Here is a 17,404-nt window from a genome sequence, read left to right on the forward strand (position 1 = left end):
ATATTCACAACTCACATCGGGATTGCCAGGTTAATTTAGCTTATGTTAAATCCAAACAGGCTTCAGAAGAATCTCGGCTCACCCTCAGTGTGTGTGAGCTGTGTGCTGTGCCGTGCAGAACTGAAGGCTGGCATTCTGTGTTTTCATGGTTGGCTGTTACAGCCCACAGTTTGCAGGCAGCCCATCAAGGAATGCTTTCTTAATTTGTTTACCTTTAATTCGCAGAGCCTCCATTGTGCCAAGACAATACGCTTGTGCTTACTTTTGTTTCCAAAGGCACAGTATTCAGGCTTCCTTCCAGGGGCTAAAATAGAAATCTCCAAGAGAACCTGCTGCATCGGGTGATTAAAAAGATAAATAAATCTGATTTGACCTGCGTTTCGGATGCTGTCCCACACACTTTTCACTCCTGATACAACACATGGAGACTCAGGCTGGGTAGTGCCCTACTTAACAAGGAGCCTCACTAACTGAGAACAGTGTATGCAGGTGGGAGAAAAGAGTGGGTGCGATGGAGAGCAGCGAGGCAGCTGACTGACCATCGTGTACCACGGTGTGCTTTAGCTGCTGTGCTCCTGGGTGCCCATAAGGTATACATGGGGCAGGCTGCTCAACTTGGTGAAGCGCAGGAGGTCCTCAGTTAAGTCGTCGTTGTCATTAAGCCATTGCTTGTTAAATTCCTCCTCTGGGGGTGGCTTTGCTTTTATGACCTGTCTTGTCTTTGTGTGTCCTGTGCGTGGAAGGTGTTTAGAAACCGACGTTTAACCCCTGTTGTGCGCTTGGCTTTCATGCATCTCCTGAACTGAGACTCCAGCGTGAAGAAGGGAGAGAAGGAACAGGAGGGAGGGATGGGTGTTGGATGTGAAGGGAGACCGGTGTGCTGGGAACTGCTTGTGCGGCAGGAGCGGAGGTGAGGCGGGCAGGCAGTGGTTGTGCGGGGAGAGGCGTGGGGTGATGTGGGGTCAGATGTTCTGGCAGGTGTGTGAGAAGCTGGAAGGCTGAAGTTGGATAGATAGGGGCAGAATGTGTGTGAGAGGGGAAGCGGGTCCGGGCGTGGAGAGGGCAGGGGGTACTTAGGAGGGGAAGTGGGCAGGGGACCGGGACAGCTCGGGCGGGTGTTCTCGAGGAAGTGGGCGAGGGGTTGGGCGTGCGGAGGGGAAGTGGGCACGGGCTGGGGCGAGCGGCCACGGGGTGCCCGAGCTGCTCCAGGGGGCGGGAGGGACCGCATCGCCCGCAGCCCCGCCCGGAGCGTGGGGCAGCCCCGGGGCCGCGGTTCCTGGCAGGGGGGCGGGCGGCGGGAGGGAGGCGGCTCCGATAAAGGGCCCGCAGCGGGCGGCGCGGGCAGAGCGGAGCGGCTCCGGCAGCGGCAGCGATGGGGATGCTCAGCCTGCCGGGCTTCCTATCCTGCGGGAAGAAGAAGGTGGGGATGGGGCACGGGGCAGGTGGGCTGTGTGGGTACTCGGGTAGGTGTAGGGACGCTTGGACTGGTGTGTGTGGGGGAGGGAAATAGGTGGGTTACAAATGCACCTGAGCAGGTAGGGTATGGAAGTGCTCCAGGTGGGCATAGGGGCACTTGGGTAAATAGGGTATGGCTACCTGGGAGTGCTGGGCAGGTGAGGTATGGTGTACCTAGGCAGACATTAAAGCATCTATCCAGATTGGATGCAGGTAAATACAGGAATATGGGGGACCTAAATAGGTGGGCAAAAGGGGATGAGCTCAGCACTTAGACAAGTATGGATATATCTGGGCATGTACAGTGGCAGAGCAGAGGGTTCCTGGAGGTTCTGTCCCCAAGAGCTGGTAGGAGGAGCAGGATACAATTGGCTCTGAAGAATCTTTGGGCTCCCGGGAGGACCCTAACAGGTTTGTGCTGTCTGGTCAAGGACCAGTTGGACTGGTCACCCCACCTGGCTCTGCCCACCCTATCTGACTGCCCTGCCCAGAGATGTCCAGGTGATGCTGTGGACAGATAAATGAGGATACGACTGTTCTGCTTACCACTGGGGTGATCCTGAGCCTTCCCTCTTCTTCTCTTCCAAGGACTTCAGTCTGTCAAATGAAAAAGATGCTCACGTCAGCGACAATGATGAGAACTCAGATCGTGGCAACTGGTCGAACAAAGCTGACTACCTTCTCTCCATGGTGGGCTACGCCGTGGGCCTGGGCAACGTCTGGCGTTTTCCATATCTCACCTACCAGAACGGCGGAGGTACCTGTATTGAATGGCAATTCTGGGTGGGCACACCTTGCTATCTCCAAGAGCCATGAAGGCTGGCCCTGAGGCTGGATGTGTTTTGTCAAAGCTGGATGTGAGCATCTCGCTGAGAACTGGGATGATGCCCGCTGATAGGAATGGGAAGAGCAGGAAGAAGCGTCTTTGTGCTTTTTGAGTACTGGCTGAGGAGAGGGATATGATTTAGTTTTAACTGCAGGCTTCCATCTGAGTATTGAAGAACTCTTCTGACTTCCTCATCACTCGCACCTCTTTATTAATGTGCAAGTATCCACTGATAACCTAAATAGCTGTTCTCCCTCTTCAGTGTTTACCACTTTGATATGTTTATGGAGTGCGATTGAGTCCTCTCTGTCTTTGTTTTGCCTGGGCAAATGAACTAAGCTGGAATAATTATCTAAGCTCAGCAATAATCCCCATCAGATTCTACAGAAGTGTGGGGCAGAAAGCCTCTACCTGCTTACATAATAACTGGCAAAGCCAAATGGAGGCTCTAGATTCCCTGACAGCTCTTCCAGAGCTCTGTCTACCCACCAAGCAACCATTGGTAATTAGGAAGAGTGCAAATGCCTAGTATCTGCAGCGTGCTTACTTGTGTGTATTTATTTACTCTGCCCAACAGTCATTTTGAGTCAAATTCTGGACTCTTAAATGCAGCGCAGTTCATCTAACTGCATGTGGAACACAAGATGGCATTTTAGTACAGAAGTTTTATTGGCTTGAGTTATTGGCCAGATTGCCTTACTTATGGCTCTTGAACAAAACTGTGAAAACCAAATAAGTCAGGACATCAGCCTATCTGTTAGGTGATTTGTATCTGCTGCAGCAGATTTAGCATTTAAAGCACCATTGTGTTGCTTCTTGTATCCTTCTTTGCCCCAACTAATTGAAGGGGGCTATTTGCATCCTTAAATTACAGCAGGTATTTGTAGTTCCTTGGAGAACTGGGTCCTCAGTGGCTTTTAAGTCAGGCAGCACAGAGGATGGATTTCTGCCTGGTTACATATGTGGATGTTGGGTCATGTTCAGGAAAGCTGTGTTCTCTCTTTCCTCATTCTTCATGCGTGCACAAAAGAAGTGCCAATCCCTTCCACAGGACACGGTTCTCATTGATGTCAGGTTAATGTGAGCTCTAAAATGGGCTTACACAAGAGCCATGCTGGGATCCTGTTTGACATAGGAGTCAGCCAACCGTATAAAATAATTTTCATGCTTTGACATCCTGTAGCAACTCTGATGGTGCAGCTGCAACTTGTGGCTAAGGATGTGAAGAAATACTTTTGTCCATGTTTAAATGAAAAGAAATAAAAAGCAGGCCAACCCTACAGCTGGGCAGCTTTCCTGGTTCTCTGAGAACGGTATCTTCAGTAGTCTTTGCAAAATCCCTTTAGCTCAATAAGAGGAATAATCCCATGTAAATCAATTCTGGTAACCCACGTCTCTTCTTCATAGGTACTATTAGTCTTACAGAAAACAACTTTTACATATCAATCTCTATATTCTGCAAAAAGCAAAAAAGCCACAGCAGGTATTTGAGACGGGGCAAAGTGGTCATAAAGAATACAGTGAATACTGAAAGATTCATTGTTTTCTGTTTTTTTCTTGTTCTCTGCTCAGGTGCTTTCCTAATCCCATACACACTGATGTTGGCATTAGCTGGCTTGCCCTTATTTTTCATGGAATGCTCCCTTGGGCAGTTTGCCAGCCTAGGCCCCATTTCCATCTGGAGAATATTACCATTGTTTCAAGGTTGGTACTGTTAAATTTCCTCATTTTATTAATGAACAGATGCAGATTGACGATTTCCTCATAGAATTATTAACTATGAGAAGCTTTTTCTGTTTGATGTGTGGAGAATGCTCCTACTGGAACTGGGTTAGTGTTACATTCCCAGATAAATGTCTTCCTTATTAACAGATAAACAGATGTGGGTAATGATTTTCCATGAAGTTTCTAACTATGTGAGGCTTTATCAGTGATTCATGCTAACTGCAGCTATCTGGAGAGAAGAAAATCACCACATTTGGTTCGTGATGGGGAAAACCCCACTTGCATACCTGCCAATGTACATAAGAGATTGTGAACCAAACTTTACCTTATCGCTCTTTCTTTACACTACAAATCCCAAACAACTTGCAGGACAGTTCCACGTTGATGTGCTCATTCTGCATTTGGCCACCAGAGTTGGTGCAGGCATATAGAGTTGGTTGATGTGTGCAGTCAACCAGGTCATTGCACTTCCAATAGGTAGGAAACTGATCCAATGGATCCAATAGTTTAGGCTCCAGCCTATGTGGGGGTTTGGATTTTACACGAAGACTTATGCGTTTGGAAACAACCGTTCACCTGCTTTACTCACTTATACCCACTCAGATTATGTGCATGTGGGTGTAAAGGGCTAAGTAATTGGTCTGTTTGTCCTCTATCTACCTGAGAAATTAATACAGGAACAAAGAAGGTTTGTTTTGCTTTTTTTTTCTTTTCTTGTGATTACAACAAGTACTTCAATCACCACCTTCTACAAAACAAAAGAGATTAGAGACTGGCTGGTTGACTTGCACTTTTTGCCAGTCTCTACTCAGCAGCACAACCAACCTTTCAAGAGAAGAATAGTGTGTTTATCTTTAAAGAAAAAGTCTATAGACACAGCAAATGCTTTGTGTGTCTGTGAAGATATAAATTTAAATATACTCCCTGAATGATTAGGAACTGTTTGGCAGATTTTCTCCAGCTCAGAACAAAGTTCATTTTAGCAAAGGAGAATACCAGTATTAATTGCAGACTTTTGCCATTTTCTGCTATTTCTCATTTATTGGAAAAACTAGTAATTACAAAGGTATCTTTAAAATGATCTGTGCTAAGTCTTGTATAGTTTCCTCTATTTTACTAAGAAATCAAAGCTTTCCACTGAGCTAGGAGAGGAAAAAATTATTGAATTTCTTCCTTAGACTTGATAACTAGTCCAATTATTTCTATGGGTCTAAGTTGAACCTTATTTCAAAAGCATGTGTGGGATGGTCAGTTTAGATCATACCCTTCATTTCATGGACTTACCCTTTCTGTCTGGTGGCTGTTTGCAGTTATTAAAAGTAGTCTTTGTCCCAAGAAGCCTTTCAAAAGTCAACTGAAGGCTCTTCGGTTTTTCAACCTGAGTTTGGAGTAATTAAGACTCTGCATCTTTCTGTTTCATAGGAGTGGGCATCACGATGGTCATCATCTCAACGTTTGTGGCAATCTATTACAACGTCATCATTGCCTATGCACTCTACTACTTGTTTGCCTCATTTCAAAAAGTGCTTCCATGGTCGGATTGCTTTTCCTGGGCAGATGAGTTCTGCAGCAAAACACGCCTGGGTACTGTGCTCAACAGCTATGGCTCAATATGTGATACTTGATAAAGTGTTCTTTGTGTTGTTTTCTGGGAGAGATTGCAGGAGCAAGATGGCAGCCGTGGCTTCAGGAAACAATTCCTGGATTTTGATTCTAAACACATGAGCATAATGCTTATCATCTTCTCTTTCACCAGCTTTAGGTTCTTGGGAAATCAACAGAGACCCAGGGTGAACTTTATTTATTTTCCCCCTCACCTTTAAACTCTAATGTTCCTGGAAATTGCATGTACCAGAAGAAATACTGCATTCCTATTGCACCAGGCCTAATGGCAGAGCAAATACCTCTCTTAAGCAAAGCAAAAGTATTCCTATAGCTTTTATCAGGGCTGCTTTCATTATCCTTTGCCTCCTCTGCAGCTACAATAATGCTGAGCACCAATAAGGCATTGATTTCATACTTTATTAACTGTTTAGGACATATCTCAATACTATTATTCTTGATGTTTGGCAGTGCATGTACTGCCAAATATTTATCTCCCTAGCTTTCTTATCAGGGTAGTTTGAGGCAAAAGGTGAAGCTGATGTGATAATTATTAGTGATTAGCTCAGTTGGAAACAAGTTGCCATATAACCTCTGACGCTATTAAAACAGGGACAGGAATTCAAAATTCAGCTGATATTGTGTTGAGTAACCTTCCACCAGATTTTATGGTAAATGCTGATACAGAGCTCTTGAATGTTGAGAGTAGGTTATATTTGCTGTGTGTACTAGCTGAAGCTATAACTGTTTAGAAAACATATTTACCATTGTAGGCTAACTTCATTTTTTTTCAATCACTGCTTGTTGATTGACTCTTTTTTTTTCTTTTTTTCCCTGCTGTTTCCCTTCCAGTAAAGGACTGCAATGCAACATTAGATGGAGAAATCATTCATGCAAACTACTCGTTCATCACAAGCAACAACCTCACATGTATCAATGACACCATCAACTATAAACCTGTGCAGTTTCCCAGTGAACAGTACTGGAAGTAAGTAAGAAACAATCTTGTCAATGGGAATGAGCATGGAAATCTGTGCAGGAGGAACTTAAATTCTCATTGATGAGTGTGAGCCCTTAAAAATTATATGGAAGCAAATGAGCAAACATGTAGCAAGCTGAAAAATAATCCTGCTGAAGAAGCCTTCTCTTGAGTTCTGGTAGGGACTACATGGTGTTGTTGTATATGGTATCTATTTGGGGGGGGGGATTTATGCAGTAAAAGATACTTGTATTATTCATAATCAGAGCCTATTTTGAAATGTCCATTTCTTCAGCCATGTGATTTCTATCTGCCTGAGAACTGATTCTTGTCATGGGCTCTTCTGCTGTTAGAATTTCATGGTTAACTTGAAGGCATGATGGGACTTGCGGAGTCAGTCATGGAGCTGAGGGCTGGTGGATGCTGAAGAATGGAAAACACGCAGCTGCATTTTATGTTTTTTCAGCTCCAATCATGCAGTTATAGCTGCTGCCTGCAGGGTCTTGTAAATACATCACTGAATCATTACAATTAGAAAAGATCTCTCAGATCATCTGGTCCAACCATCAACCCATCCCCCCCAACCACTAACTATGTCCCTCAGTGCCAATACCTATAGGAAGCAGCTCGTTTTCCTTCAGGAAGGGGCTGAAGAGGTGCTTCTATCACTGTTTTCACTGTGCTGTTTTGTGCTTCCAGTAAAGTGGCTCTTCAGCGCTCCCCTGGGCTGGATGAGACTGGCAACATCGTGTGGTACTTGGCCCTCTGCCTGCTCCTGTCCTGGATGATTGTTGGAGCTGCCTTGTTTAAAGGCATAAAATCTTCTGGAAAGGTAAGTGAGGAAAAGCAGATGGCAGATTCTGACCTGATCCTGCCCAGCAGGAATCCCAGTGTCAGCTGGACTGAAGGGAGGCCAGCACAAGGCAGGATGCGATGCTAACCCACCACCCTCTGCTGGACCCACTATTAGGCTCTGCTGCTGCTCCTTGGCTTCAGAACTGTTATATAAAATATGAGTAAGGTGCTGATTGCTCAGCAGTTACTTAAGGCGCTGCTCTGCTGGCTCCACCAGGGCTGCCCTGTGTTTGGAGACCATGCTGTCATGCAGGTGATCCAGGCTGGGTGCTGGCAGCCAGCTGGCTGGCAGTGATGAAGGTGTGCATGTGACAGCACATGCACATATGCCGTGTTAACACCCAATAATTATTTGCACCTACAGACCAGTTCAGATATTTGGACAATAAAGGTCAAGTCCTACCAACAGTTGTACATGTACCTACCAGGTTGCGAAATCTTGTTTGTACCCAAGATTTCTGAGCTGCCTGTAGGGACCAGGTCCATAGGTGCTTATTTGCAGACTCTGGCTCTGCTGAACTACCAGGCCTGCCTGTGTTCTGCTGGGTAGGGAGGATCCTCTTCAGAACCCAGGCTGTATTTCATTCCTCGCTGCATGAGGCCCTTCTCTCAGTTTAGTTGATCCCCTTCCCATACCTCTTTCTTATTCCCTGTGTTGCGTCTCCATTACTTATTCCTTCAATCTGTTATAAGAAACTTTCTCAGCCTTTCTGCGCTCATTTTCTTTTTCCTCCCTAATTCCTCTCACTACGCCTTTCCACAGTTCCATACTGCCTGCCTTGCTTTGCTCAGCCTAATATCTCCTCCTATTCTCCTCTCTATTTGAAGTTTTCTGCCTTTTGTCTCAGAACTTTGTAGTGGAGTATCTGTGCTTTCCCAGCATCATTTAAATGCCACATTGTTCCTCTAAAACTTGTGTTATTTGGCTTCCTTGCAAATGGCTCTTCAAACTGTCACTGCTCTAGTGAAAGTAAGACTCTTTGAGGAAAAAGTTAAGAACCAGAACTATCTAGCTAGGCAGGAATAAGGAAGAGATGAATAGTTGAGAGAGTTGACTGCTGCAGGCAAAGATGACAGAGATCTTCAAAAACAGTCTCTCCATCTGATGGTGCAGGACAAAGGCTTGATGAAACCAGCACCATTCTTTCAATTATCTGCCTGCGTAACACCGAAACCAAGATTTGAGAAACAATAGTATTGTTAAACACAGCCTGCATGATAAACGCACTGCTGCTGGCCTGGATCCCACCACACTAGAAGTTGTATGGACAAACAACCTGGATTTGTGTCTGAGAGAGCTGAAAAGTCCTTGTTCCCAGTAAAGAGAGAAGTTTCCAGCATGGGCTGTTCTGTTTTGTTTTTTGATCTCTACAGGAGATATTTCCATCCTGATAACCTAATTTTGGCTGGCTTCAGGTCTTGTTTGCTGGAAGCGTTGCCTAGTAGGATACATCGGAAGTAGTTGAGTCCAGGCCTTGCCATAGTAATAAATTATGTCAGAAAACATTTCTGAAACTGATCAAGAGCTATCTGAAAAGTGGATATGTGGCTTAAGCCTTCTGCTGGAATGAAGCTCCAGAACTGGCTAAGCCAGATGATCGGTGCTTGACGTGTGCTCACCTCCAGTCCCACTTCCCGGATTGTTGGCTCTTTTTGTACCAGCAGCTCTCATCCTAGACCCTTGGCCTTCCTCATGCATGAAAGGCTGTGCATCTCATCACTGCTGACATGTGTCCCTGCTCTTCTTTCTGCAGGTTGTCTATTTTACTGCGCTCTTCCCGTATGTCATCCTGCTCATCTTGTTGGTGCGTGGAGCCACCCTGGAAGGTGCTTTGGATGGCATTGAATATTACATTGGGAAACAGTCCAACATCACCAAGTTGATGGAGGCAGAGGTGAGAGGTGTCAGGAAGCATGACACGTTTCTGTGGTTATATGGGCTTGGCCCATATAACAATTTACAGAACAATTTATTTTTTTATCTAGTCAAAAGTTCTTCACTTCTTGCCCTGAGTTCTGTATAGACAGCTGGTTTCTGGCTTTCCAGTAACCCCATCTCTATGAGAGCTTCAAGCCCCTTTTCTAGCTACTCTCAATTTGCTCCTTCCCTTCCACACTGGACAGCAGCAAATTCTATCACATTGCCTTTGAACAGTTCTCCAGAGGCAAAGTTTCACTGTAGCAAAACCGGCTGAGATGGCCCTTGGTGGGGGATCAAACATTGCTTGTGCACGATGCCCTCTTGCTTTGGTTGTAAGAATTTCAAGGAGAAATTCAGGCTGTGCATCGCCCAGTAAATCACCTCAGGAAATTGGATGGGTAGGGAAGGGTGCTTTGTGCAAAGGAAGCCTAGGTGACTTTTCATTATAGTTCAGTACATTAGTTCTGCTTGAACAAAAGCAAATACTCAGCGTGCTTCATTTGTGGTGTCTTATGTGAGCATCAGGCATTAACTGAGGGGATGCAGCAGGGGCACAGTTTCCCACATAAATCATTTGATTTGGTTGGGTCATGGTGTGAAGAACAAAAGTTAGTGAGCAAATGGAAGCTCGTTTCTGTGGCCTCTCCTGGTTTTTCTTATTCACTGGCACTGTGACAAGACTGACATCTTGACAACCTATGAAATGAACTGAATCTCTTCTTCAGAGTTGGCCCAATAAGGCCTAAATATTTGGCAATATACTTGGGATGCTGCCTTCATGATTTCATAGAGGACCTTGTTTGTGCTGGAGATTGCAGCGTCACCAGCATGCTATATCCTACCTATTCTGAAGTTCAAATGAAATAAAATCAGATATTTAGTCTAAACATAGAAAAATCTTGGAGCTTCCATGGACAGTAATAACTCCCATGTTCTTGGTTCTGGTAGGTTTGGAAGGATGCAGCCACTCAGATATTCTACTCCCTCTCTGTGGCATGGGGTGGACTCGTTGCTTTGTCTTCATACAACAAGTTTCACAACAACTGCTACTCGGATGCTATTTTTGTTTGTGTAACAAACTGCCTCACCAGCGTATTCGCCGGGTTTGCAATTTTCTCTGTCCTGGGACATATGGCATTCGTGTTGAAGAGACCTGTCTCAGAGGTCGTGGACTCAGGTAGGCTGATCGTTGCACCATTGGTATAACTGAGCTTGAACAAAGCGTAGCAGTAACCTCCATCATTCTGCTTCTTTCCAGGATTTGATCTGGCGTTTGTAGCCTACCCTGAAGCTCTCTCCAAGTTACCAGTTTCCCCTCTTTGGTCCTTCTTATTTTTCTTCATGCTTCTGCTTTTGGGCCTTGACTCCCAGTTTGCCACCATAGGTGAGTGGGGTTTTAAGTAACTGATTGCATCCCAAATGAACAGCACCTTTCTAAATTGTGCTCTTCAAAACTCACGCTTATCTTTCCCTTGCAGAAACACTTACAACCACCATACAAGATATATATCCCAAAATGATGAAAAAGTTGAGAATCCCTATAACCCTGGGTGTGTGTGTACTGCTCTTCTTTCTTGGTCTTATCTGTGTTACTCAGGTAAGGTGCCACACTTTGGTTTGGCAATGGCTTTAGTTATTCTGCAAGTGGGTCAGAACATCCCTTTTCAATGTGACAAGAGCTTCCCCAAGCACTTCCATTTGCATGAGTCTGAGAGAATCACCGATGCTGTCCACGTGCTTGGATGTGCAAATAGGAAATTCCCATGGGGAAGTGCTGGAGTACTACAGGGTGTTGTGTGGTTACTCAACTGGGATGTGTTTTTAAATAAAAGGCCTATAAATAGCCTGTGAGCCATCAACCTGACTATTTGCTACTGGGTAGAAGACTGTCTGTCTAATTTCAAGCATATATACACAGTGTGTCTGCAGCCTTGTGGGAACTGCTGCTAGATGTGGGTAGGACCTTTGTGTTCGGAACCAACTACCAAACAGGACAGCATTTGAGAAATTCTCTGTTCAAGCCATAAAAAACCTATTAACACATCATTACTCCTCCAGAAATACATGGGATTTTCAGTACACTGTGTGCTTTTTCTTGAGGCAATTGCTTTTACAGTTATAAAGGTTAATTGCCAGGATGACATCCAGAAACACAGATTTCTATGTGTAATTGGACTGAGAATATAAAGATCACTGTTGTGAATAGGCAGCAGTGTATGGTCAAGGAAAGCGTATAGGTTATGAAACATGACGGGGGGATTTGCAAAGGATGTAGTATGAAAGAGTGTGAAATATAAAGCTGTTCCCTGCTCTGTGATCCTGCTGTGGCATACAAGTATTCAAAGCCTTGTTCAACCAATGTGGGAAACTTGTGTAAGAACACGAGCCTATCAGAGCTGTTAACTGGCACAGCCATTCCTATAGCTCAGCATTAAAGATGATGAAGCAGTCTTTACCAACGTTTAACCTTATTTCTTTCTCACGTTACTGTGAAGCTGATGCTTTAATACTATAAGTGCCAAACTTGAATCTTGCTATCAGCTGTCTATATACACTTTGCATATACGTGGATCTCGATAACGTGACAAAACACCATAGATCTGCAGATGTGCTTTCTAATTGTTCATAGAGATGTTTAAATGAAATAATGTTTGCAAATGTGTGCTTAACCCAGAGAAATGGGAATTTGAAAAGCTCAGACTGGTGGTCAGTTAAACTGGCTTGAACAAGAGAACTTCATTTGCATAAAGATATTATGGGAACTGGGTACATTTTTCACCTCTTTCTTGTTTGTTCTGCAGGCAGGAATTTACTGGGTGAACTTAATAGATCACTTCTGTGCTGGATGGGGAATTCTTTTTGCTGCAGTCCTGGAGATAATAGGCATCGTCTACATTTATGGTAAATTACTGACATTGAAAAGCCACGCTTTGACTATAGATTTGATTATACAGACAGAGCATACATTAAACATTTGTTTCTGCAGTAAAAGATTTATGACTTCTTAATAGTTAGTCTTTTGTTTAATTATCATAGAGCTGGAGTTATTGACCTTGACCACCTCCTTCCTTGTGCCATTTTGAAATAGGCACACCTGCAGGGTCCATATGAGCTCTATGACACACCATGTGATTGCTTTTCCACAGGAGGAAACAGATTTATCGAAGACATTGAAATGATGATTGGGAAGAAGAGCTGTTTCTTCTGGATGTGGTGGAGGATGTGCTGGTTTTTCATTACTCCTGTGCTCTTAGTGGTGAATACAGATGACTGGATTATATTAATGTGATAGAGTTTATTGATTTGGTGACGGATAGGTTTCCATGTAAATATTCAGGGATGAATGCCCACGCTCTGTATGCAAAGACAAGGTATAGCTGAGTCAGTGGAGCATCCTATGCATTATCCATACGTTTCAATACATGCCACTTATAGAATTGTTATGGTTAGAAAAGACCACTAAGATCACCAAGTCCAACCATCAACCCACTTCCATGCCCACTGACCATATCCCTCAGTGCTATATCTCTGTGTTTCATGAAAACCTCCAGGGATGGTGACTCCAGCATCCTCTCCAGGACAAGCTACACCTTCAGATCCAGCAAGCTGGATCTATGCTCCATGGAGTAACACAGAGCCAAACAGATTGTCTATTTTAGCAGCTGGCTTCTAATTATTGCAGATGAATATATATTAAAACCAAGCCTCTTGTTTGATAGAAATCCTATTTTCTGGACAGATCTCTTGCATAGATTTAGTCTTTGGATGTCCAGGTGTTCACCTGTCTGACACTTCTCTTTTGTTCTGTAAAAATACATAAAACCTCTCAGGTTTCCATTACTCCTCTGTTCCTCGCTGTGACTGGAGATGGTTGGATTTTGTCGTATTACTGAGCTTAATATCCCAAATCCAAGAGCAGTGGCAGGTCTCTGTCCAGAAGGCATTGTCTTTATTCTCCTCAGATTATAATTAAGAAAATGTTCTTTATAAACATCTTCCTTCTGCCACCATTTAATCATAATTATTTGTCATTCCTGTAAGTAAGGGAACATTAGAGCACATAAAACATTACAGAAAAAGATGCTGAGCTTACTCAGTAACGTGCCCTCCAGTGCTGGGCTCAACAGAACCCAGAAATCTAGTTCTGTTTAAATGTATGTACGTTTAAAATGTTGGCTTGCATGTCAACATCCTCTGATTTCTGTTCGCCAGTCTCACTGCTTGACCATAGCTCAGCACTGAATCCTGTACAACAAATCTCATGTTCAGAAAGCATGAAGAAACTGCAGAAGTGTAGATAGGTTGGGTCGTTTGTTTGTTTGTTTGTTTGTTTGTTTTTAAACTAAACTGGAAATATGGCACAAGTTGAAGTCAACTGGAAATCTGCTTTTCTCTCCTATCTATTTCTTTATATATATTTTTAAACAGGCAATTTTGGTCTGGTCGTTAGTGACGTTTTCAGCTCCCACTTATGGCTCAGTGCTATATCCAACATGGGGAACTGCTGTTGGTTGGTGTATGATCATCTTCTGTGTCATCTGGATTCCCATTGTGGCTGTTGTAAAAATACTTAAGGCAGAAGGAAACCTTTTTCAGGTAAGGATACAACACAGTGGTCATTGTCCCCAATTTTGCTTTTCATGGCATTGTCAGGAATGTCTGTGCCTTTTTCTCAAAAGCATGTTGAATATCTCAAGGTTCTATCACCTGGATCTGTACACCAAACCACATCTTTGGTAGAGCCAAATGTACCCTATTGTGGTCTGGTATGAAGATAAAGTCTATTTCTCTGGAAATGTTCAACAGTGATATTTTTGTTGTTGTTATTCCACTTACTTAGAACACTATATACATAGTATGTGCGTGTGTATTTTTTTTTGCAGAATATTTGTATCTTTATTTTCCTGGAATTTTGCCTCATATTCCTCACTGAAATGAGCAAGTACAAGATCTGGTGTTTGCTCTTCTTGCCAGGCTTTGCAAGAAGTGTCCTGCTGGTCACAGCTTTCTCAGCCTGTTTGACTTCAGTAGCTGAATTTGTCCAGAATATTTTATAAAACATAGATGATTTGTTTGCTGTTTCTTGAGTTTGGGACATGTTTAGAGTTACGGCTTTATTGAGCTTTAAAAATAGCCCAGAATAAGGTAAGATATGAACTGCCTCTTGCTGTTGCTTTTCAGCGCATCGCAAGCTGCTGCAGGCCCACAGCAAACTGGGGTCCCTACCTGGAGTGTCACCGAGGAGAAAGATACAGCCACGTTGTAACTCCCAAAAAGGAAAAGGAACATGAGATTCCTACTGTGTCTGGCTTTACGTACTTTCGGGAATGAGATGGCTCTTTGGATGATCAACTTTTAACATAGATGTGTTTTTTCTTTAACTCTTAGAAAGTGACAGTGCAAAACAACAATCAACCTTCTGCCCTTCCAAGTTCAGCCTTCAGATGCAAGCAAGCCCTATTATTTATTTGTAGTGTTGTATTCTTGGGTTATCTTCCCAGGTCTGAGAGGGCAGGAGGAGGCTTTGCAGCCTCCCCAGGCTGATGGACTGGGCATGCTTGGTCCCATCCCACCAGTATCCAGCTGGACTGTGCCTACTGGTGTGGAGAAGAATAAAAACACACCCTGATGCTTCCCAGCTACATGAAATTTAAGCCACAAGGTGCTGTACTTGCATGCACATCTGCTGTGGGCAGCATGCATCTCCTCCTTCTGCTGTGCCCTCTGCAGTGCTGTGTGGGGCTGTGCTGTTGCCTGGCCCTGCAGCTCAGGGAACATGAAGAATTTTTCTTAAAACATTGCTCAATGCTGTGAGTCTGCTCAGGATCTGATGTTCACAGTGCGTTCATTTTGTCTATGCTCCTAAATATTGAGCGGCAAAAAATTTCCATCACTGGAAATAAGGTGGTGAGAGGTGGCCTGCTTTATCATTATTTCTCCTGGAGCCCACCAAGTCACCTTTTGTTGTGTCATGCTCTGTGCCCAGCATTCAGCCATTTGTAATTCAAAATTCCCATATCTCCAATAATCTGTCCTCGGGCTCTGCAGCCCCAAATGGCAACCTTTGATTTCTGCTCTCCATGCAGACAGCAAGGCTTGTTCTCTGCTGAGATTTTCCTTGCAAGGGAAAGCAGAGTGTTTTCTAAAGGTTCAAACAGTATCATCAGTCTTTAGGTAGAGCCAAAAGAAGCAGAACCTCCATGTGAAGGTTAGAATTGACTTTGTAATACCAGTAGTCCAACCTTTGCTGAAAATTGTGAGAATACTGAAAAGTGAGGAAGTCTGAGCTGTATTTGGGAGAGCAGACTTTTGCTTCTACCTTGGAACTAGTGGGATAGCTGGAGAGCTGATCTTACTCACTGAATTCCCCTCTAAAAAACAAAAAACAAAAAACAAAAAACAACAAAACAAGACCTATGGAATGAAAGCATACATTTTGTGTGCTGGAGCATGTCTCTCTCACTGTGATAATGGTTCCTTGGGAACAGTGCAGCAGGGTTTCTCATCCCTTCCTCTCAGGGCTTTGTCACTGTTTCTGAATGTTGAAGGAGTGGGGATAGTGGCTCGTTGCCCAAGACGCACACCTTGCTGTATGTTTTATACTGATGTTTTTGTGACAAATCAACACTTGATTGCAAATAAAATGTAATTTTCTGTTTTTAATGGCTCTTTGGAGCTGGAAAATGAGATTTCAGCCTTTTGTGTGGAGGTGGGGAGCAGCAGTTGGTGGGGTGGGAAGTACCACCACCTCTTCAATGTTTGGGGCTATTGAACTGAAAAGGTTCAACCTGGACAAAGACTTTTCTTATAAAAGGTAGTAGCAGCAGCCCTGTTTCAAAGCTTAGTCTGAACATACAGAAGGTAACCAAGAGGTGGTGTGGAAGCAGGTTGGCCAAACTAGCTCCAGAAGAGTTCCAGGAGAGCCTTGATAAGAGATGCTGAAGGCCAACTCCTGGTTCCCTGCTGCTGCACATAGGATTGCTCTGAGGCTTCTTCTGCTCGTAGGTGCTTCTAAGAGTCAGTTTCATGATGTTTACCAGTGGAATCTCCCAGAAGAGTGACATTAGGCAACTTCTCATGGGCTGGAGATCCAGATTTGGATGATTGCATACCCCATCTGATGGGGTGAGCTGATTTTCTCCTCTTTATACTGAGTGCTGCCATCTGCCAAGGAGTTTTAAAGAGTATTTAGGAGTTGGCATTCATATTCTTCACCAATCCCAGCCCTGGCCCATCCCCTGGGGTTGTAGGATGGCCCCTGAGGGCTACATGAAGAGTTACTGTCCCTCTGTGCAGAGGTAGCAGATCCAAGTGCTTTCCTCTCCAGTGAGGGCTGGTGCCAAACATCGCAATGCTTGTTGTGTTGCAAGGTCTGGGATGTTACTGGGAGGGGAGGGTGTTTTGTGCTGGGCAAGGGATCTAAATGACTGTTTGTGTCCTTCTTTGAGGAAAAATGTTAAAAGAGAATGGTTCTGCTTTGGATCAAACTAAAAAGAGAGGAAAACTGTTGGAAAGAGAAAAGTAGAACAAGGAAAGAAGTTGATTTTGGACTGCCTCAAAACACAAGTATGTTTTCAGACAGAAAGAGAACACAGACGTGTGAGCAGTTCCAAAAAGCCTGAAAAGCCACATCTACAGCATGGCAACATTTCAAAAGAAGTATTCCAAGTGGCGTTTGTAGATGTACGCAAGGCAATGAGTTAGGGGCCCAGCACAGGAGAGCAAATATAAATCCCCTCCTTTATTTCCATTGGGAAGGCGGTCTACGGGCTTGAATTCAAGTTATAAAAGTCTGAGAGCTGCCGGTGCTGCGCTGACCAGCAGGGAGCAGCGTGGCTTCGTGCTGCGGGCGCAGCGCTGCTCCTAAAGCTGAGTCATTTGGCACTCGTTCTTGCCCTGCTGGTGGCTGCTGGGCGGTGGCTGAGCTTTGAATCCGGCCAGTAGTATCAAAAGGTCTTTCTTCCTTTCTCTTCTTTCCCTTCCCCTCTTTTTCCTAGTTTTATTTGTGTTACTATCTTTTACGTTTTAGCTGGGTGGAAAA

At 44.2% G+C, this 17,404-nt stretch overlaps 1 protein-coding gene across 3 annotated transcripts; it reads left to right on the forward strand.

Annotated features, from left to right (window-relative positions):
* The first annotated feature begins 705 nt into the window (after positions 1-705).
* SLC6A14 (solute carrier family 6 member 14) lies at positions 706-16,026 on the forward strand. 3 transcript variants are annotated; one of them, XM_085230623.1, is made up of 14 exons: positions 706-910; positions 2,044-2,212; positions 3,854-3,985; positions 5,429-5,590; positions 6,461-6,596; positions 7,287-7,419; positions 9,197-9,337; positions 10,312-10,540; positions 10,622-10,747; positions 10,842-10,960; positions 12,165-12,264; positions 12,510-12,619; positions 13,792-13,959; positions 14,545-16,026. In XM_085230623.1, exons 2-14 carry the CDS (start codon positions 2,143-2,145, stop codon positions 14,692-14,694), a joined length of 1,776 nt encoding a protein of 591 aa, XP_085086749.1. In that variant the 5' UTR covers positions 706-910; positions 2,044-2,142; the 3' UTR covers positions 14,695-16,026. The 3 variants fall into 3 exon arrangements, with proteins under 3 accessions (XP_085086749.1, XP_010713265.2, XP_085086750.1); XM_010714963.4 differs by lacking the exon at positions 706-910 and adding an exon at positions 1,263-1,420; XM_085230624.1 differs by lacking the exon at positions 706-910 and adding an exon at positions 1,842-1,866.
* The last annotated feature ends 1,378 nt before the right edge of the window (positions 16,027-17,404 follow it).

This window comes from Meleagris gallopavo, chromosome 9 (assembly GCF_905368555.1).
Source record: "Meleagris gallopavo chromosome 9, MGAL_WU_HG_1.1, whole genome shotgun sequence".
Taxonomy (NCBI): domain Eukaryota; kingdom Metazoa; phylum Chordata; class Aves; order Galliformes; family Phasianidae; genus Meleagris; species Meleagris gallopavo.

What these genes read in the sequence shown, in the direction of transcription:
- SLC6A14 (XM_010714963.4), top strand. Translation starts at nt 1,373, where the DNA reads ATGGGGATGCTCAGCCTGCCGGGCTTCCTATCCTGCGGGAAGAAGAAG. An exon ending in TATCCTGCGGGAAGAAGAAG is followed by an intron (nt 1,421 to 2,043) that starts GTGGGGATGGGG and finishes TTCTCTTCCAAG; the next exon opens with GACTTCAGTCTGTCAAATGA. An exon ending in CTCAGAGGTCGTGGACTCAG is followed by an intron (nt 10,541 to 10,621) that starts GTAGGCTGATCG and finishes GCTTCTTTCCAG; the next exon opens with GATTTGATCTGGCGTTTGTA.